Source organism: Schistocerca americana, chromosome 2, assembly GCF_021461395.2.
Source record: "Schistocerca americana isolate TAMUIC-IGC-003095 chromosome 2, iqSchAmer2.1, whole genome shotgun sequence".
Lineage (NCBI taxonomy): Eukaryota > Metazoa > Arthropoda > Insecta > Orthoptera > Acrididae > Schistocerca > Schistocerca americana.
In genome coordinates, this window is record NC_060120.1 from 715,217,721 (window position 1) to 715,240,030 (window position 22,310).

At 43.7% G+C, this 22,310-nt stretch overlaps 1 protein-coding gene across 1 annotated transcript in view; it reads left to right on the forward strand.

Moving 5' to 3' along the window:
* Positions 1-22,310, forward strand: part of LOC124594372 (espin) — a 493,386-nt gene that overhangs the window by 450,388 nt on the left and 20,688 nt on the right. The window contains exon 11 of the mRNA XM_047132740.1: positions 21,728-21,903. Within this exon, the coding sequence (XP_046988696.1) occupies positions 21,728-21,903 (176 nt within the window). The remainder of the gene's footprint in view (positions 1-21,727; positions 21,904-22,310) is intronic.

Here is a 22,310-nt window from a genome sequence, read left to right on the forward strand (position 1 = left end):
TAAATGAAGATGTAGCAGCTGCTAGATTTGTTGAACAGGTGTATTCGATCTACACGTGAGTATTACAAAAATTCTTAGTGAATCAGATGGGAATCCTTGGAGGGAAGACGATGTTCTTTTCGCGAAACATTATTGACAAAATTTAGAGAATCGGTATTTGCGGTTGACTGCACCGTGATTCTATTAGCGCCAACGTACATATCGCGTAAAGACCGCGAATACAAGATAAGAGAAATTAGGGCTGGTTTGGATGTATATAGATACTCATTTTTCTCTCGCTCCATTTGCGACTACAACAGGAATCTCTAGTAGTGGTTTAGGTACCCTCCGCTATGCATTGTTCAATGACTTGCGAGATCTGTACGTATGTAGACGTAGAACATAAACAAATGTAGCGTATACGGATAAATTGGTGGTAATAGCCGTAATTCTATGATTACGCCGCTGCCGAATAATCACTGGAAACAGTCATAATCACTAAATACACATGGCAGTATGCGTACGGAGCGATGTAAAGTTGAAGGACCATTTAAAACTATTCATAGAAAAGGCAGATCAGGATCCTTAGGAGCTGGGCGGAGTGGCCGTGCTGTTCTAGGCGCTACAGCCTGGAGCCGAGCGACTGCTACGGTCGCAGGTTCGAATCCGGCCTCGGGCATGGATGTGTGTGGTGTCCTTAGGTTAGTTAGGTTTAAATAGTTCTAAGTTCTAGGCGAATGATGACCTCAGAAGTTAAGTCGCGTAGCCATTTGAACCATTTTGTTCCTTAGGAAATATACTCCTCACGAAGAAAGTAGTTTGCAAAACCTCCTTTCGCCCAAGTCTGGGCACTTTTCCAGATGCAAATGACAGAGGAAATACAGAAGTTCTAAAGAAAAACAGCGCGTTTCGTCACGATTAAGCGTGAAAATGTCGCGGACTTGCTCGTCCAGCCCCATGACAGGTACTGCAAGAGAGACGTTATGACTCACGGTGTGGTTTACTGTTACAGTTCCGAGAGAGCATGTTTCTAGAAAAGTCAACCAATATATTACTCCCTCCCATTAACATCTCGCTAAAAGGACCACGAAGATACACTCAAAGAGATTCGAGGTCACAGAGGCTTAGCAACTGTCCTTCTTCCCACGCGCCATTCGTAACTGGATTAGGAAAGAGGGGAAGTGGCAGTGGTACACATATACCATCCGGCACACATCGTAAAGTGGATTGCGGAGTATTGATGTAGTTGTAGATGCACAATCCTCAGGCCAACATCTCTATCTCTAACGAGTGACCTCTATGTCAACCGGACACTCCTGTTTAATCAAAGAAGCGTACAAAGTGCCAACAGCATAATCAAGTAGCTAAACCAGCCGAGACTGGTGCCTTACAGTGTGTTCTCTGCTCCCTCTCTCTCTCTCTCTCTCTCTCTCTCTCTCTCTCTCTCTCTCTCCCTCTCTTTCTCTCTCTCAGGAATGGAAGAGGCAGATAACGGCTTCTTCAGACTCTCTTCGGCGTGAGTCTCGTTGCACTAATGCAGTGTAGCGATACGTAAAGAGTGTGTCGGGATTAGCATAAAACACGGTTGGCGACTTAGCGCTGGCGGTCTGAGAGCTTTCCTGTGTCGGGCGGCTCCGCCACGGCACGCGACCACCGCTACAGGAGTACACAGTGCCGGCCCGCTACCTCACGCCCAATGCCCGCCGTCTCAGATTGTAGCCGCTCTGCTTATCCACCTGTCTGGAGAATGTAACCGTGCCACACATACAGCTCGGTGCCATGTCAGCACGCCCTCCAGACGACAAAGGCAATGCTTCATGGCACTGACCTCTACACTCGACAGGGCTAGACTTTGAAACTGCAGTAACGGGACCCTTAGAGACTAGACATTTTTTACAGACAATATTCGTCATGAGGAGGTACCGAATCGAATTGGGGAATAAATAAACATGTGGCAAAACTTGATTGAAAGAAAGGATCAGTTAATAACATACATCCTAGTGTTTACGTAGGGGGCGGGGGGTGGAGCGGGGTGAGGGAGGAAACGGTGAAAATTGTAGAAGAAAATCAAGACTTGACTATAGCAAGCCGATTCAGATGGCTATAGGCTGCAGTAGTTATGAAGAGATGAAGCGGTTTGCAAAGCATAAACTTTTATGGAGAACTGCATCAGAATAGTCTTGGGACTGAAGACCACAACAACAAGAACAGTCGTCATACGGAAATGACATGATTTTGACAGCAGTTGCTGTCCACTTGTGTACTCCCAATGGTTTTTTTTTAAGTATTAAATAGGCTGCACGTAGATATCAGTTGCTACTGCCTTTAATTTTGTACTTTTCATAACAAACTTAACTTCTTGCGTTGAAGAAAATAGAGAAAATTTTATGGAAAGAGACCACGTCAACAAACAAAGCGTTTTCTGTAGCAAAACCTCACTGCTGCTTTTTCTTTTTTTCGGCTTCGCCTTCATAAAAACCAATATATGACTTTTGTAACACAATATAATAAACTGATCAATAAATTTCTGGCGATATTTCATTGTGATTAGAAGTTTTTGTGTTCGTAAATTTCTTGTTACCAGATTGTGTACTGCCTGATTCATGTTGTTCTAAAAGTATTAAACAGATTCTAGTAACTATCGGTACCTACTGGTATTAATTTTATATTTTGCACAACGAACACAAATCTTCCGTTTTTTGCGCAGGTGCATAGTTCCATATTGCAGGGACAGGTCACCATCAGTCCAGGTGACCTACCTTGTAAAGGAAAATTCATACAAATAAAGTGATACATCGCCATCTCTCATTTTATTTTGTTTAATCAAATGTGTTCAAATGTGTGTGAATTCCTAAGGGACCAACCTGCTGAGTTCATCGGTCCCTACACTCACACACTGCTTTAAACTAACTTAAATTAACTTAACCCAAGGACAATACACACACACGCACCCATGCCCTAGGGAGGACTCGAACCTCCGGCAGGAGAAGCCGCGCAATTCGTGACATGGCGCCTCTAACCGCACGGTCACTCTTCGCGGCTTTTGATTAATCTGACGACTTTATATCAAGCAGTGAAAAACTTTGGTACACCGAGCCAGTGCTGTTAGGTACGACTAGTGTAACGCATTTGTGCAAATTTTCAAATATAGACGACCTGCAGTTGCTTGTTGGCAATGATCTGAGGTTATTAGTGAGCTGTGTGACGTATAAAATGAAGAAAAGAAAGTTTCTTCGTGCTTAATAACACTGTTGTGGATCACATATCACGTCAGTATGTTCATAAACTCACCAATGTGTTTTTTCGGTCACATACACAGAAAAAACTTGTTGAAGATGGCAACGGCCGGGGAAGCCTAAACTCACGAGTTTCATACAGTTCCCAAAAACGGATTTAACAGCAGAGCAGATCATGCACTGAACTAGATTAAATTCTTGAGCAGTGTTGATCGTGTTTAACACAATTTGTTTTTGGAATAATGAGTATAAACGTGTAAACGTGACCAACAAAGCACAAAAGATTAACCGACTCCGACTGGGCAACTGCGATCACCAATGAGGAAAGTAATTAATGTGCTCGAGATGGCTGATATTGTCGAGATCCAAAATGAAAAAAAATTACGTTATCTCAAGACGAGTGATATGAGAACCGTGCACGCTAGTTACCACAGTTACTAGCTTCTTGTTGAAAACGGATACGGGAGAACAGTTCAAGGCGGAATCTGGCAATGTGTAGACGTAACCCCGGGTTATTTTGTTCACATTGTTGACAAATAAGAAAACTTGAATCGATCACCACATTCCTGAGTCCAAGCAACAACCAAATCAGGGTTCAAATGCTCGTGAGGGTGTACTAAAGAAGTCGAGCATGGTTTTGTAGTTTGTACAGGTGGGATTCTTTAGATGTAATCAAATTGGGCACTGGCAAAGCCACATGGATCCTACTGTGTTTTACTGATGCATCGTTTGGTACACATGGATCCTACTGTGTTTTACTGATGCCTCGTTTGGTACACGAACTGACTGAGCATTGACTGTGACTCTCGCGCTAGAAAATGCTCTTAGTCCACGACGACGTTGCCGTCAACGCTGCGGACGTTCTAATGGTTATCTAATTATCCCTAACCTGCCTTATTCTTCCTGTTCCCTGACTTGAAAATTTGGCTTAGTTGAGAAAAATCCATTAATCAAGGCTGTGCTAATATTTGGTAGAAGTTAACAACATTTACTCCTTGGGACGAAGAAAATAGGTCAGATTTGGCGTAAAGAGTCAGTGCTGACATACATACAAATATTTTTCCTAGGAGATCTTTAGAGCTTATTTATTCGATTTCCTTCCCCTTCTAATCAGAAGACAACATTTGCAACTACAAATAAGTAAATTTTGTTGTCAGATAACAAAAATCAATATTTCATTGTGCTTATCTGTTCTAGGATTCGTAAATTTCTTGCGTAATAATTTGTGATATTTCTTACCTTAAGGGTCAATCTTCTTACAGCCCATGTGCCCACAACGCACGCAGGGGAATCTGCCAGTCCGAGAAAGCTAACCAACACTGTTGTTAACATCGATGGACCCGTATCACATTTAGCTCTACCGGTGCTCGTAAACTTTTCCCAGTCTTAAGTCGGAACGGGAGGGGCAGTTGGGCTGCGTGCTAGTTCCACCTGCCACACCAGACCGCTTTCATGCAAGCTGTGTGTGTGGCACGCGGTTCCTCACCAGAGATTTCTCCGAATGCCGTGGCGTAGGTAGACCATTCTGGTTCCTGTTGAACGAAATTGATTCTATTGTTCGTTCCATTTATCCTCCAGCAAGTACTTGCTATTTTCAGTTAACTAGTTTAATTAAACACCGACCGAGAAGCTTTATCTTACGTTATCGCTTTGCTTCCATCGCTGTCCAATGAACGTTGAACACCGAAACAAAATCGAGAAAGTAGATACCGTTTCTTACGCGTTTACTTCCTTGACGGGTACTGTGTCTGCTGTAATTAGGCTATTAACGCCAACAGCAAACATCGGCCAGCAGGAGCCTTATTGACTTCGCAGATTCTTAAAACCAGATTGAATAGGATTGACCTTATCCAATATGGATGTTGCAGAACTCTGTGACTGTTGAGTGAAATATAATTACAGATAGCTGTGACCAGTCACTTACGAAATGTTTCTTAACTTTCGCGAATTACTTTTCGAGACTCTTAGGGGGTTATTTTAGATGCGTCATGCACAAGTTTACATAACTATACTTATGGCAAGCTGCTAGGCACAATCTTTCATGTAGACATTTTATTCTGGCTGCAAATATGGTTTCTACGTACTCTAACTCGTCTTAGTTATACATTCCTGTTTGCATATACAGAGTGAGTCAAAATACAGCTTTCTTAAACTAAACCAAGGAAAAAGGCTCGTATGTCCCAAAATCATTCGTTTTCAAGTTGTTAATGAAAGTATACAGTCAACGGCTTTCTAAGTACAACCCACATGGGCCACAAATTCTCGTGCTATAGCTCAGGGCAGACATCAGCACCAGTTTAATGTGTGGGCTGGAACTGCAGATGACTGGTAAGTCTCCCAGCAAGGCTTACAGTTACTGCCTACAGGACCGTATTCAGAACACTCTCCAGCGCTTACTAGAACATGTGCCCCTGCAAATAAGGAGAAAAAAGTGATTTGTGCGTGCTGCCGCTCCAGCACATTTTCGTCTTACTGTTGGGGATGCACTGTCTTGCTGGTTTCTGTCATAACAGTTAGATAGGAAGGAGACGGCCAGTTCCATGGCCTGCACTTTCTCTTGACCTCTTTCCTACGAATGAACATCTCTGGCGGCACCATAATCAGTTGCTTTACGCAGCGGACAAACTGGGTGTAGAAATTCTTCATTGACGTGCCAAGGAAGCCTGCGGAACCATTTACCAACATCAAGGAGTATTTGTAAGGACGTGTCCGTCCATGATTTGACGAGTGCCTGTGTGTGTGTGTGTGTGTGTGTGTGTGTGTGTGTGTAAGAAAGAGGAGGGTATTTTGAACATTTGTTATGAGCTTCTGAGTTGGTGACTCTTTTAACCTGTGAATAACTAACGTTTCGGACATAAAACTCGTTTAAGTTTGATTAGTAAACTAACGAATTTTGGCCATATGTTCATGTGCACTTTTTCTTCTTTTTATGTAAGTTAACTGACCGTAAAGTTTATAAAATTATTTTAGGACCACCCTGTATAGTTCAGTATCAATTTCTGACACTTGCTGTAATTTTACGGATTCACAGTCAAAGATAACATTTTACTATGAGAATTTTTCTCGCCTTTCGATTACAGCATATAGTTTTCAATGTTGTTTAATTCCATTTTACCCGCGTGTCTGATGACGCCATTGTTAGCTGAAACGATTTAACAACAAATATAAATGCGAAAACTTTTTCAGTCATATTCCACCTTAAAAATGGTTTTTCCTATTATGTGGTGACAAGTAATCCGTCAAAACAGCAAAGAAAAGATGCTCGGTAACAAGAGTCTTTAAACAACTCTTTTACTTGAGTACTTGCAATGTTTTTTTTTTTAGTTTCTCATAGAACTTGGTCCACTTGTCCAACGTATCTTATATCTTATAATGGTTCAAATGGCTCTGAGCACTATGGGACTTAACATCTGAGGTCATCAGTCCCCTAGAATTTAGAACTACTTAAACCTAACTAACCTAAGGACATCACACACATCCATGCCCGAGGCAGGATTCGAACCTGCGACCGTAGCAGTCCCACGGTTCCGGACTGAGCGCCTAGAACCGCTAGACCACCGCGGCCCATACCCTTATATTTATGCTTATTGTATATATATGGTGGTAGGAAATTCCCGTTACAAACTTCTAGGACATGTAGAGGGTAGTGAGTACATAACATTTTGAATAGGAACCCATGTCCGGAAACGTATCGTTTCCGTTCTACGACAGCTTATCTCACCACACCCACGTGAGGAATGTACTTAGGCGTGACCCAGTACAATTGTTGCAATCCATTTGAAAAGAATACCGACTCGTTCCGTTATCACTTATGAATTTACATTACAACTTACACCTTATGGTTTATATTAGTCGACAACAACAAGAACCCAGCATATACTGCTCCAGACGTAACGTACCAATGCATTACAACAGCGGCTCGATGTGGCGACCACCAACGTTGTTACACACATTGTACCTCCGAAACATGTTCTGGTACACTCTCTCCATCCCACCCAGTGTCTGGTTCAAATGGCTCTGAGCACTATGGGACTCAACTGCTGAGGTCATTAGTCCCCTAGAACTTAGAACTAGTTAAACCTAACTAACCTAAGGACATCACAAACATCCATGCCCGAGGCAGGATTCGAACCTGCGACCGTTGCGGTCTTGCGGTTCCAGACTGCAGCGCCTTTAACCGCACGGCCACTTCGGCCGGCCCACCCAGTGTCTCTTCAGTGTCTTGTGCAGCGGCCAGAACTCGTGCGAGCAGATCTTCCTCTGTCTCTACAGGTGTCTCATAAATTGCGCTCTTCATACGACCCCACAAGAAGTAGTCCATAGGGGTTAATTCTGGCGATCGTGGCGGCCACGCGGTTGGACGACTACGGCCTATCCATATTTCACCATACCGTTTGTTGAGATGTCTCCAGACAGCCAGTGAAAAGTGAGGTGGTGCTCCATCATGCTGAAACCACATTTCCTGACAGACAAAAATGGTTCAAATGGCTCTGAGCATTATGGGACTTAACATCTGAGGTCATCAGTCCCCTAGAACTTAGAACTACTTAAATCTAACTAACCTAAGACATCACACACATCCATGCCCGAGGCAGGATTCGAACCTGCGACCGTAGCAGTCGCGCGGTTCCGGACTGAAGCGTCTAGAACAGCTCGACCACCGCGGCCGGCCTTGACGGACATTCAATGGCACAGCTTCAAAGGACGGGTCCATAAGTGTCGTAGGAAGACTAAGTATGCGGGACCCGTGAGCTTGGATGGAAGGAGGTATGGTCCAATGACATGACCGTCCAGAATACCTGCCCCGACGTTAATTCCAAACCTTTCTTGAAATCCCTGAACATGCGTGGCATGAGGGTTTTCGTCCGCCCAGAAATGGCTGTTTCGAGCATTCAGAACACAATCCCTTGTGAACCTACATTCATCTGTGAAGAGAACTCGACGTGGAAACGGGCGCGTCGATGCAACGGTGCAGGAACCATGTGCAGAAGGCGACGCGTTGTGGAAAGTCTGCTGGACCCATAGCGTGCACCCTTTGTAAGTGGTACGGCTGTAATTGTTGCTCATGCAGGACGTCCAAGGCGGTACTGTGACTAACAGCCATTGCACGCGCAATTGTTCGCGAACTCGTTGACGGACTATCTTCAATGCGACGCAGTACACCTTCAAATTCTGGAGTGCGGCGTCGCCGTGGAGCACCACAGTACTGCCTCCTCACGGTGAAGGTCCCAGTTTCTCGTAGCCGTTGTGTCACTTGGGCAAACAGTTTGTGCGATGGAATGTGACGGTGTGGAAAACGTTCGTGATACAGAAGACTAGCAGCTCTTCCGTTAACTCCAGCTTCGCTATACACAAGGAGCATGTCTGTATATTCCGCAAACGTGTACTGCATCATGTTTCCTCTATCGGTTATGCACAGGTATTGACTCCGTCTCACAGCAAAGCGGACAAGTGACATCTGGGGATCGTTTGACGTAGTACACGTCGTTGTGTCTACCCTGTTGCATACCAGGACAGGGAACTCTGAGACGTTTCTCTTGCCCTAAGCAGACGTTGACGAGGTACACATCTGAAATGAAACTGTCGTAGAACGGAAACGATACGTTTCCGGACATGGGTTCCTATTCAGAATGTTCTGTACTCACTACCTTCTACATGTCCTAGAAGTTTGTAACGGGAATTTCCGTCCATCCTGTATAACGTCCAAAAATTGTTTCGTAAGCTACGAACATAGCAGAATTTAATACAAGCGGCATAATGGTAAGGCGCCATTTCAGCTACTCAGTTTAAATTTACAGAAAGGTGTTTCGGTTTGCGCGGCCGAATGGGAACTGGCGTAAACGTGACGACAGGACACCTTAGTCCAATATTAGAGAGGAGGTGTAGCTCAGATTTAGGTCCCGATCCGATATCCATCTCAATTGTGTCTAGGATGCTTTCACGTTTACTTGTTCGTGTGATCTGCATCTGTGGGAAAATAAAAATGAATGGACCAGTGTTCTTTAATTACATACATTGATTCGATCGGTACGTGCCTCATTTCTTCGTTTTGCAAGGTAAAGTTCTGCTCATTGCGCCATAAATGAAGGTTTGAAAGTAAAGTGTCTATGGACATACATGTACCGGATTGCCAAACTGCGCGAGTTCCTGGGAACGGATATACCAGAGCTTTACAAGCAAAGAACAAGAAGAGAGAGAAGAAAGCGAAAGTGAGTTCATGATCTTGCATGGCAACGCGCCAGGAACAATGGCAGCAAACGTTCAGCTTGAGGACGAAAGAACAATGATGACCTTCAAAGGAGCGCGCGCCTGCTGCGTAGTGAGTCTGTTTACGTATTGGCCCTTCACTGGCCGCACGGCTGCCACAATAACGCGGAAGCAGACCAGCGGCTCGTGTGAGGAACGTTGTGCGGCGCAGTGGGTCTGCGGCGTCTGAGTGAGGGGCCTACCGGTTAGCCGCGGCCAACTTGGGTGAAAGCGTCCGCCACCCGGGGCGTTCCGTCCCAGCGGCCCGCCGGGCATCCGCCACGGCTCGGCTCTGGCCGTCTAATCTAACAGAAGCGCCAGCATAGCGGTGCAGTGACCACTAGAAAAGATGGGCCAACCTGGGTGTAATTACTCCCTCGGAAGCAAAATGAAGTATTCCTTCATTTGTCCCGTCTTACCGCATCCGTAGTTTTCTATGATTTGGCAACTTTATTTCATATTTTATTCTAAATTTGTGGCCGGATTCCCCTCCCGTCACCATAGGCGTCAATTAACATAATTAAAGAAAATCGTGTGCACCATGGGTCTGCGAATCTTGTAAACTTTTATGTTATGTTGTTCAAAAATGGTTCTGAGCACTATGGGACTTAACATCTGAGGTCATTAGTCCCCTAGAACTTAGAACTACTTAAACCTAACTAACCTATGGACATCACACACGTCCATGCCCGAGGCAGAATTCGAACCTGCGACCGCAGTGGTCGCGCGGCTCCAGACTGAAGCGCCTAGAACCGCTCGGCCACACCGCCCGGCTGTTATGTTGTGCTTCGTAGCTTATGAGCTAGAGTTTGGAGACCAGCCCAGCATTTGCCTCAACGGTCGTGGAAGACCACCTATAAACCATACTCAGACTGCCCAGCGTTACAGGACATCGGTCGTTAATCGCTGCATCCAGATCTGGATCACCTCCCTTTCTCGGAAGCTAGCACACTGCACAGTAGGCTATGCACGCAGCTCGGAAAATGACATCTTCCTTGGAATAAAAATGAGAAAGGAGCCAACTTTATTTTTACCTTTCTTTTTTAAAGTTATCAGACTTCTGATTGGTTTGATGCAGCCCCCCATGAATATACAGTGCAGATATTTCTGTTGATGACTGAGGGCAGTATACTGAACAACATTACATCAATAATTACGTCAATTTCAGACTAATAATTACAGCTACTACAAGTCGTATATTTTAGGTTGTTTAGGACTTCCAAGTACATGTGCCAAGAGCAAGCTGTTGTTTTCCCCTGGGCAGCAGGCCAGGTGTTGAAGCTTGAATGCGTGGAGGCAAAACGGTAAGTCTATACTGACAAGCCTAGTCCACTTAGTGATGTAAATACAACAGCGTGGAAATCATCAGATCGTAAAGTTTTTGACGTCTTGTGCGAATACTGTTCGACACAGAGAAAAAGCAAACAAGACACTGATGCGTGTGCATATTAAAGTACTATACATAAAAATATCTGCATTTATACATGTTACACCTTGTGCCTATCCCAACTCCCCATTCAGAGTAGCACTTGCACCTTGTCTGCTAAATGTATTCAAATTCTTGTCTTCCTCTTCGATTTTTGTCCTCTATAGTTCCCTCTAGTGCCGTGGAGGCTATTCTCCGGCGTCTTAACAGGTGTCATATCGTCCTGTCCCTCTTTCTTGTCAGTGTTTTCTACACGTTCCTTCCTTCGCCGATTCTGCGGAGAACCACATCATTCCTTATCTTATCACTCCACCTGATTTTCAACGTTCTTCTGTAGCACCAAATCTCAAACGCTTGGATTCTCTTCTGTTCTGGTTTTCCCATTGTCCATGATCCACTACCATACAACATTGTGCTCCAAACATACATTCTCAGAAATATCTTTCTCAAATTGAGGGCTATTTTTATAGCAGTAGACTTCTCTTGGCCAGGAATGTCATCTTTGCCAGTTCTAGTCTGGTTTTTATGTCCTCCCTGCTGCATCATTCATGAGTTATTTTGCTGCGTAGGTAGCAGAATTTCGTTCTTATTCTACTGCGCGATCACCACTTTCATGTTGGGTTCCTCGGTATTTACATTTCTACTACTTCTCATTACTTACGTCTTTCTGCCATTTATTCTCAATCCATATTATGTACTCATTAGACTGTTCATTCCATTCACCAGATACAGTCATTCCTCTAACGTTTCACTGAGGATAGCAACGTCATCAGTGAATCTTGTCATTTATGTCCTTTTATCCTGAATTTTAATCCCACTCTTGAACTTTTATTTTATTTCCGTCATTGCTTATTAGATGTATAAATCAATAGGGTCGAAAGACTGCGTTCCTGTCTTAGACCCTATTACATTAGACTTTTAATCCCATTGTTCCCACTTGGTTCTTGCACTTTTTCACATCACACGTCTTTCCATGTGCCTTATTCCTATTTTACTCATAATTTCGAAGTCTTGCATCATTTTACATTGTCGGACACTTTTTCTAAGTCGACACTTCCTATGAACGTCCCTTGGCTTTTATTAAGGCTTGCTTCCATTATCAAGCGCAACATCAAAACCCCCACTCTGATGCCTTTACCTTTCTGACAGCCAAACCGATCTCATCTAACAGTTCAAATGGTTCAAATGGCTCTGAGCACTATGGGACTTAACATCTGAGGTCATCAGTCCCCTACAACTTAGAACTACTTAAACCTAACTAAACTAAGGACATCACACACATCCATGCCCGAGGCAGGATTCGAACCTGCGACCGTAGCGGTCGCGAGGTTCCAGACTGTAGCGCCTAGAACCACTCGGCCACACGGGCCGGCATCTAACAGACCATCAGATTTCCTTTCTCTCCTTCTTTTTATTATTCCAGTTATCAAATTGTATGCTGAGCTATTAAGCTGATTGTGCGATAGTTCTTGCTCTCCATCAGGTTACCCTCCATTCAGAAAGTGAATGTACTCAGCTTATATCACATATGCATGGTGTAGCCCTTTTTTACTGGACGTTTTTTCTTGTTTTCGTCCATAGTACCACCTCTCAAAATGTGCAATGCAAATAGCTTTCAGTAGAAGTGATGTGTTTCACAATAGCGAAGTTAAACAAGTAAATATGGGCTCTAAAATGCATACCTTAAGAACTATGAGCTACACATTTTGTAACCCATGTTTACTAGACACTTTGTTCTTGTTTCAGACCTCTGAAAGTATGACGATATGGAGTTCTGGATCACCCTTTAGCATTATAACCATTAATTACTACTTGATATTCCATCAACAACATTGTTCGAACAAGTTATGAGAAAGGCTTAGGACAAACGCGGATGTATCCTGTGGCAACGATTCAGTGTCTGAGAAATGTCGCCATTGTTTGTTGACCAATAGCAGAAGACAACAGAAATGAGATAAGCATGGCCAGATGACCTTTTGCATAAACTAAGAACAATATTTCAGTCTAAGGTGAATTCATTCTTGCTCTATGGTTATGGAACTTGGGCGAAACGAACGCCCGAATCAAGAGGCTTCAGACATTCGTCAACAAATACTTAAATGAATCTTTAGAAGGAGGTACCTCCAACAACTTCCAGAGTGGTAATATGTCAGTATTTATCATATCTACTATGTGCGTCTTTGGAAGCGGATAAACCACTTTTATCTCCAGTGTGATAAAAAGTGATAAAATGTCTGATATTCTTTGCCAAGTGATATAGATGTAGGAAAATTTTCTGGTACGACTAATAACATAAATATTTTCAGGAATTCAGACAGACTACAGGCTTAATTCACTGACAACTTTTTGCCGACCATTATTTCAGGAATTCGATGGCCGGTTTCGTCACAACTGATCATGTTCGAGACACAGTAATGCAACATCGAGTAACGACTGTAGCCTTGGAAATTTGTTTGTTTGGAATACGTTTCTTTTCAGTGGCGACGCTCGCCATTTTTAAACTATCCTCTTACGTTTTCGTGTCGAGTTTGTAACTGATATCATCCTTGCATAACTACTACAGTCCACAACCATTTACCGTAGTCAAACCTTGGCCTCCCTGTACAACCCTCCTCCGTCCCCCCCCCCCCCCCCCCCTCCCCGTTCCCGCTCCGTCTTGTGACGTATCCCAATCACCGATTTTGCAATTTAAACTGAAATCGCTAATTTGCATACTTCCATATTCCAGTTGGTCGGAAGAAGGGACACGTCACAGTGACCACCACAGAACAGAATGTGGAGAGCCCCTAAAAATAGTTTTCGCTTCTTGTTAACTTATCCTGCAGATGGTCAATTTACGCAGTCTTTGTTACCTGCTTTAGTAGTTGTCAGACTCAGAATCTGTGTTGGCGAGCAGATAAGTTTGGTGTCGGTGGACTGTGGTTACCTGAAGTTTATTGCAACAAGATGGTCTGCATTACACCAGAAAACATGAATCGGAACTCGTTAAACAAACATAGATTGAAAAGATTTTACTTCTTTTATATTGTGCAAAACTGCACATGATGCCACATCACGAAACTGATCGCTTTTAGACGTAAATAGCACTGAAATGTATCACAAGAAGCTTTCCACAGCGTTAGTCAAGGGTAGTAATATCATTTTTGGTAAATAAAACACAGACTACATTACGATTTATGGTTATTCTTTCAAATATGTTGCGAGCAAGTAAATGAGATGGTTACAACATGAAGGTCGATCAAGAAACAGAAAGTGACAAGTGACAGAGGCGAATCGTGCCTAAAATATTTTTTTAATGAACATCATAATTCATGAAGTGATCCCCTCTTGTATACAATTTGTGCCATAAATTTCTTTTCTCTCGTGATCGATTTACTGTCACCTTATTAATTATCCAATCCACCCATCTGATCTTCAGCATTCGTTTATAATATTACATTTCAGAAACTTCTATTTCCTTTTTATCTGAATTGCTCATAGTCCTCGTTTCACTTCCGTACAAACACTGCATTTCACACAAATAATTTCAGAATGAACGTCCTGAAAATGAAATTTATATCCGATGTTAACAAACTTCTATTTTTCAGAAACACTTTTCTTGCTATTGCGAGACAGCATTTTATATCCTGGAAACTTTGGCCATCGTTAGTTATTTAATTATTTTGCTGCCCTAATATTAAGTCACCTACTACTTTTAGCCCCACATTGTGTGTTTGTGTTCGAGTGTAGATAGATAGAGAGATAGGGAGAGAGAGAGAATGACAGACATAGGGAGAGAGAGAGAGAGAGAGAGAGAGACGAGAGAGTGAGAGAGAGAGGGATAGAGAGAAGTTTGAGAGAGGGGGGAGGAAAGACCAGCAGGAGAAAGGGGCAGATGACAGGTAAGAGTGTGCGTGTGTGTGTGTGTGTGTGTGTGTGTGTGTGTGTGTGTGTGTGTGTATGAGAGAGAGGGGGGGGGGGGCGGGAGAGAGAGTGTTCATGTGCGTATCCGCGTATCCAGACGCAAGCGAGCGTAAACGTGTATCACAGGTGTATGACTATAGTACCGGTGACGTGAATAATTGAACGTGGCGATGCGCGGGCTACAGGAATGAGTACTAACTACGGAACAGAAATTTTTTCATCGGCAGTAACGGTAGAGTGAAGCGCTTTCACTGCGCAAAGGTAGCCACTGGCGCTTCATGAGGACCTAGGCGGTCATCTCGAAGAAGAAAGCATGACGGCAGGGCGGTCTGTTGCGAACAGGAAAGCAGGAAAGCGGGCAGGCACCTGCTGCATACCCCAGTCCTTTGAGCCCAAGTGGTTTGTGCGCAGCATCGGTGGTTCACGCTAAAGGTACTCTTACTTCAAAACAAAATGAATAAAATTGTGGTTTGAGGCAGAAACCACCGGGCCTCGAAGAGCTGGCAGTCAGCCGGACTTCACACTGCATTCATCCTGTTAGTCACTCACCGGTGCACGGCTGATCTCACTCCACGCCGGCCATTTGAACTCGAATAAGGGAACCATCCCAGAATTCGTCGGAAGCCATGAGTGACAAGTGAGGCAAACTCCCGGTACTGTACCATGATTTGAACTGTGCTCAAATGGTGACTAATTTCTCTGCACTTCTGGTCCTCCACAGGTGCGTGTGTGTGTGTGTGTGTGTGTGTGTGTGTGTGTGTGTGTGTGTGTGTGCGCGCGTGTGTGTGTATGTGTGTGTGTGTGTATGAGAGAGAGAGAGCCATCTGATGGTGTATGGCGAAGTCTTCTTCTGCTACCACTATCTTTTCCTTTTTGCCCTCAAGAATGTTGCTTGGGAAGAACGAGTGCCGATAAACTCGGTATGAGCTGTAATTTTCTCGCCGTAGTAATTTCGCGAGACATATTTGTGAGGCAGCATTATGTCGCCCTATCCTTCTTGTAACGCACACTCTCAAAATTTCAGCTGTAAACCTCTTCGTTGTGCACATCGCCACTCTTGTAGCGCCTGCCTCTGGAACTTGTCGCAAATCTGCGTAACGCTTTCGAGCCTAGTAAACGATGCGTGACGTAAGAGCCGTTCTTCGATGGAGCTTCCCTTTCCCTTCTATTAATCCAACCTGGTAACGTTCCTAGACGGATGAACAGTACTCAAGAATCGGTCTACCGAGTGTTTCACAAGCCATTTCTTTCGTGGGTGGATTACGTTTTATTAATATTATTCTAATGAGTCTCAAGTTGACATATGCTTTTCTACCAGTTTGTTTTATGTGATCATTCCACTTTAAATAACATTAGTTACTGAGTCTCTGGAGACCTGGCAAGTTCTGTACCAACAAGGTGATATCCTCAACACATCTGGAATTATCTATGGTACTCCTTGTTAGTACGGAGTGTCCAGCAAAAGAGTCCCAGAATTCAAAATAAAATATCTCGAAAACTAAAATCGATAAATGAATGTGACAAAAGATATATATACTGTGAAACCTGTAAGAATTTTATACAGAAGTTTCGAATTAGTTCTAAAAGCCGCTGTGCAGCTCGTACTGTATCAGCGTGCGTCGCTAAACTCGTCCTCTGCAAGCGTTCTTTGTAATCACAATACAATTTTTTTCAAAACGTCCACCACTCACAGTACGGAGACAGAGCAAAAGTACAACGACACTTGTTATCAAATCCTGTAATGTCTCAACGAAAATTAATTCAGACGCCACACAGATCGCCGATTCAAGCTCGTCCAGCATGGTGAAACGTTCCGATGGATAGAATCTTTCAATGTGCTTCACAAAAAGTAATCACAAGGAGTCAAACCGGGCGCATATGGAAGCCAATCTATATCTGCGCCGGTAAATTTGCAATAATCCAACGCAATGACTCTATTCCCGAAGTATTCACCGAGAAAGCGAAACGTCTGTTCGGTGCGATGTAGTCTGGCCCCATCTTTCATTAAACACTCGGTGCCTGGTCGATGTGGCGACAGATTTTTCCAAAATTGCAACGTAACGTTCACTAGTGATCGTTTCTCGCTTGAAAAAGGGCCAATAATGCATCTTCTGCATACCGCAGCCCAAACAGTAACGTTGGGAGAATTCAGTGGTTTCGTATCGCAGAAATGGGCATTTTAGGAACCCCAAAACTGCCGGTTTTGTTTATTCACGACTTCATTCACGTGGAAGCGTGCTTCATCTGTGAACTAAACGCAGCCAACACCAAATCCTTCATTGTCAATCATTGTGAGAATCTGGTTCGCGATGTCAGCCGTCTGTCGCGCAACTCGCCTGGTGGCTTTGGATTTTGAATGGAAACACGTGTAGGCTCATTATTTTCTGCATGATAGAACACTTCAAAACAGTCTCTGCTGCAATGCTTCGAACAGATGTCGTTGGATTTTGCTGCATAATTCCAGAAAGAACGGCGACATTTTCAGGAGTAACTACAGTTTGCCTGTGGCTAACATCTTCCGTTAGATCATCAGCCACGCTGCCTGTCCGTTGGAATGTGGCGAAGAGTTTGCGAATGGTTTTCGCATCGGGTCCTTTTGGAACATTATATAGTGTCTGAAAACTGCACCTTGTTTCCGTGGGACTGTGTGCTAACCTGTAGTATTTCTGCACAAGTAAAACACGTTGTTCAATAGACTACATGATTTCAAACTCTTATTTCGGTACACTAACCCTCTTTCAAGCCGGCCGGTGTGGCCGTGCGGTTCTAGGCGCTTCAGTTTGGAACCGCGTGACCGCTACGGTCACAGGTTCGAATCCTGCCTCGGGCATGGATATGTGTGATGTCCTTAGGTTAGTTACGTTTAAGTAGTTCTAAGTTCTAAGGGACTGATGACCACAGATGTTAAGTCCCATAGTGCTCAGAGCCATTTGAACCATTTTTTAAACCTCTTTCAACGGTCGAATTGAGTGATCTGAGCTGCAACGCACTTTGTAAGCACTATGTGATACGATTACAGTGCCATTTGTTAGCAGCTTTTCGAACTTCTGTATAACTTCTAAGTCACTATGAACTGCTCCACAGAACGCTTAATTTACTATCAACGATGATGTCATTAGAAACGGAGCACAAGCTCGTCGAAAAAAGATGGTAGGGAGTGAAGACGACTGTGTCTTTTTCAAAGTTATTGTCGCGGAATTTGTCTTGAGTGATTTATGGAAATCATAGAAAATCTAAATCAAGTTGGTTGGCGTCGACTCGCACCGTCAGCTTCCCGAACGCGAGAGTTGTGTCACCATTGCACTAACTCCGCTCGATGCTTTGTCTCCCAAATGATTGATGGGTGGAGCAAATTGTTTCTGTGTCTCAGTACGTACTAAAGATCCGCTAATCTAATCTTATCGTCGCATTCACAAAGTAACAAAAATGCAGATAGTTTCCAGCAGAAAGAAGCTTTTCTTTTTCTGTACAGATTACATTCCGAAACTCAAACGTAACAGCGAAAATCGTTGTTCAGTTCACCCAGTATTTAAGAGCAAGAGATCTAGATGTGAACGATCTGCTAATAGAGTAACGACACGTCTGTGTCTTTTATAAGTAAGGCGACACACTATAGATAATTCGTACAAGCGACACGTCTTAACTACTCGCACTTCTTACGTGGGCACATTGGAAAAATGTCGACTGATTCGAGTTACAAAAATGGCTCTGAGCACCATGGGACTTAACATCTAGGGTCATCAGTCCCCTAGAACTTAGAACTACTTAAACCTAACTAACCTAAGGACAGCACACAACACCCAGCCATCACGAAGCAGAGAAAATCCCTGACCCCGCCGGGAATCGAACCCGGGAACCCGGGCGTGGGAAGCGAGAACGCTACCGCACGACCACGAGATGCGGGCGATTCGAGTTACATTAGTGATTTAGAACGACATTGACTATAAAATTCCTATACATTTATAACCTGCTTTTCCTTGTCATCGTTTCTAGCAGAGCAAAATTTTCAACAACAAGGGAACTCCGGAAGTGTTATTGTACTTTCGCAGCCTTACTGTGCCGCAACCCACACTGTTGGAGTGACGGCAACAGAAAAGGGGACATTACACAATTGTGAAGCCCGCCACAATAAGACATAAACAAGTAAAAAGGAAGAAGGAAATAGCCGGCCTGAGTGGCGGAGCCGTTCTAGGCACTACAGTCTGGAACCGCGCGAAAGCTACGGTCGCAGGTTCGAATCCTGCCTCGGGCATGGATGTTTGTGATGTCCTTAGGTTAGTTAGGTTTAACTAGTTCTAAGTTCTAGGGGACTAATGACCTCAGCAGTTGAGTCCCATAGTGCTCAGAGCCATTTTGAACAACACTGTGTTCGGGTAACAGTTTGGATACAATTGCTTCTAACGTTTATACGTCAATGACATCCTGTGAGAAATCAGACGATCAAAATGTCCTTTAAAGTCTCAGTTTTAAGAGATGGAATTTCAACGAGAAAAATACCATATTCTTTCTCCGATGCTGCATGCAAACTAGTTGTGTTAAGAACGTAACTTATTTAGAGCGTTCGTTTCCCCCTTCAGAAATTATATACTGTCGCCACGTAGTAGACTCTTTCGAAATCTGTACTTTCACTGGAGATAGCAAGGAAATGTACCCCCTACATAAGTACATACCTACATACATTGTCTTTCCACTGCGACGTTATCATGTGAGAAGGCTGCCCTACAATTTTCTACACTCATGTGCAGGACTATACACTGATGTCATTGTATTGGCATCATTATATTTTTGACGACAAACAACATGCAATAACTGCCACATTATCAGTTCCTGCCCCCCAGCATGCGGATATATTTTATTTAGTTCACAAACTAAGCCAGAATACAGACTAGGTTCCCGGCTTAGAATGTGTGAGTCCGGCTCGCACGGTAGATAATGAAGTTTTGTGGAGCAACCATATAACAAAATACTCTCCTCTTTGCATGCTACCATTTGCCATTTTTTTATGAAATACGAGGAATGTTGTGGATATTTCACTCTGGCTTTATCTCTGGCGCGGTCCGAGCGCAAATGAGTTGCTACGTCAGATCAGTTTTCTCGATATTGGTGACAGATAGAGACCTCCACCCAAGTCTTAAGAAAAATTCAATATGTTAGCCAAATTTCATACACAGCAACATATTACGTAATATGCACCAAACGTAAAATCATAGAGGTCTCTATTTTTAAACTACAAACTTTTTCGAATTTCGCTTAGTGTCTTACTTCCATGTAAATATCACAATAACTATGACCATTGACGAAATGATAGGAATATCATGATGAACTTGACATATGAAGCTACAAGTAAAGCCAAAAATGATGTTATTTATGGAATAGCTTCTGTAAAGTCGTTTGAGAAAGATTGTCGGTCGTGCGCCTCGATTCGCTCATCGCCGAGCGGCCAAAAGGAGGCAAACACTTGTCGGCCTCTCCTTCTGAACGAATGAACTCGCCCAGCGCTTTGGACGAAAACTGGTCATTGCACATCGACCATCGTATCCTACACGAACTATATATACACTAATGTCGATCGTTGTGGATTAATGCGTTTAAACGATCCTCATCAAAAGCCGAAGGTCATCCTGAATGTGGAGAGTTACCAATGTCAAAACGATCCTCCTTGAAACGAGAAACCCATTTTCTCACTGTGCCCTGTCCAGTGACATTATCCACATACACGGCGCAGATGTTTGTGGCTGCCTCCGCTGCCGTCACCTCTCCGTTGTACTCAAACAGAAGAATATGCGAGAAAAAACATAATTCCTTACCTTTTTCTATACTTTACCCAAACATGTTTCGACACCTGTATATCATCTTCAGTGTGTCTCGTTTTATTTTTATTAAATATGATACATAATTTCTAGTTGGCTTACTGTTTTAGGCCAAAACTGTAAAGTATGTCGTATTTCTTCCATATTAACTAAAAAAGCAATAATAGTTTTGAACATCAACAAAAGCAAAACGAGGATAATGGAACGTAGTCGAATTAAATCGGGTGATGCTGAGGAAATTAGATTAGGAAATGAGACGCTTAAAGTAGTAAATGAGTTTTGCTATTTGCGGAGCAAAATAACTGATGATGCTCGAAGTAGAGAGGATATAAAATATAGACTGGCAAAGGCAAGGAAAGCGTTTCTGAAGAAGAGAAATTTGTTAACATCGAGTATAGATTTAAGAGTCAGGAAGTCGTTTCTGAAAGTATTTGTATGGAGCGTAGCCATGTATGGAAGTGAAACGTGGATGATAAATAGCTTAGACAAGAAGAGAATAGAAGCTTTCGAAATGTGGTTCTATAGCAGAATGCTGAAGATTAGATGGGTAGATCACATAACTAATGAGGAGGTATTGAATAGAATTGGGGAGAAGAGAAATTTGTGGCACAACTTGACTAGAAGAAGGCATCGCTTGGTAGGACATATTCTGAGGCTTCAAGGGATCACCAATTTAGTATTGGAGGGCAGCGTGGAGGGTAAAAATCGTAGAGGGAGACCAAGGGATGAATACACTAAGCAGATTCAGAGGGAGTAGGTTGCAGTAGGTACTCGGAGGTGAAGACTCTTGCACAGGATAGAGTAGCATGGAGAGCTGCACCAAACCAGTCTCTGGACTGAGGACCACAACAACAAGAATAGTTTTGTGTAATATTTTACAAAAATCAGTGAGATTCATTGAGCGCTTGAGTGAAGAATTAAAAAAAGGACAAACGTTATGTTTTGCAGAACCTGAAATCAAATTCAAATTATTTAATCCTTGCCGTAATCCACTGGTGTCTTGTGTGTGTGGGGGGGGGGGGGGGGGGGGTGAGTTAGTGCGTGCATGCATGTGTGTTGTTAGCCTTGTGTTCGGGGCATTCAACCTTTATCACTGAAAGCACTACAATGGAGCGTATTTGTTTCAGCGGAACAACCGTTCCTGGCGCAGAAGGAGGACCTGATTGCCGAACTGAAGGCGTCCAAGGACATCCCCGGAATCAAGAAGCTGAAGGTACAGCGCGCTAAAGTGGAGGAGCTACAGGAGAAAGAGCTGCTGAGCGAACTGTCTCGCACGCTGACCGCCAGCACGCTCATGGAGAAGGTACGTGGCGGGCAGCCACACGCGGTCGGCGGCGCCAGCCGTGCAGTAAGTCAGCACCACCGTTCACTCCATCACTGCTACCGCGCCGGGGACGGTGCCAGGGCTCTTCCTCTTTGCTTCCTCTAGTAGCCTGTTTACACACGAAACACCAGACTCGAGAATAATAGTTACTCAGCGCACAAGAATTTAACTGTGCCAAGCATCAACCGATAGTGCATTTGCGGTGTACCCGCAAGTTTACTGATCTCTGGCAATCATTGGGTACCTGAAAGGCTGGTGCACGTCAGTCAGTTGCTGGAAGAAATGCAGTGCTAACTGTGCTATATATCAACTCTGCTTTCAACTTCCAGGCACCGGCGGAAGGTCATTGCGGTGGTCGACACTCCTAATACTTAAAACAAGCCAAG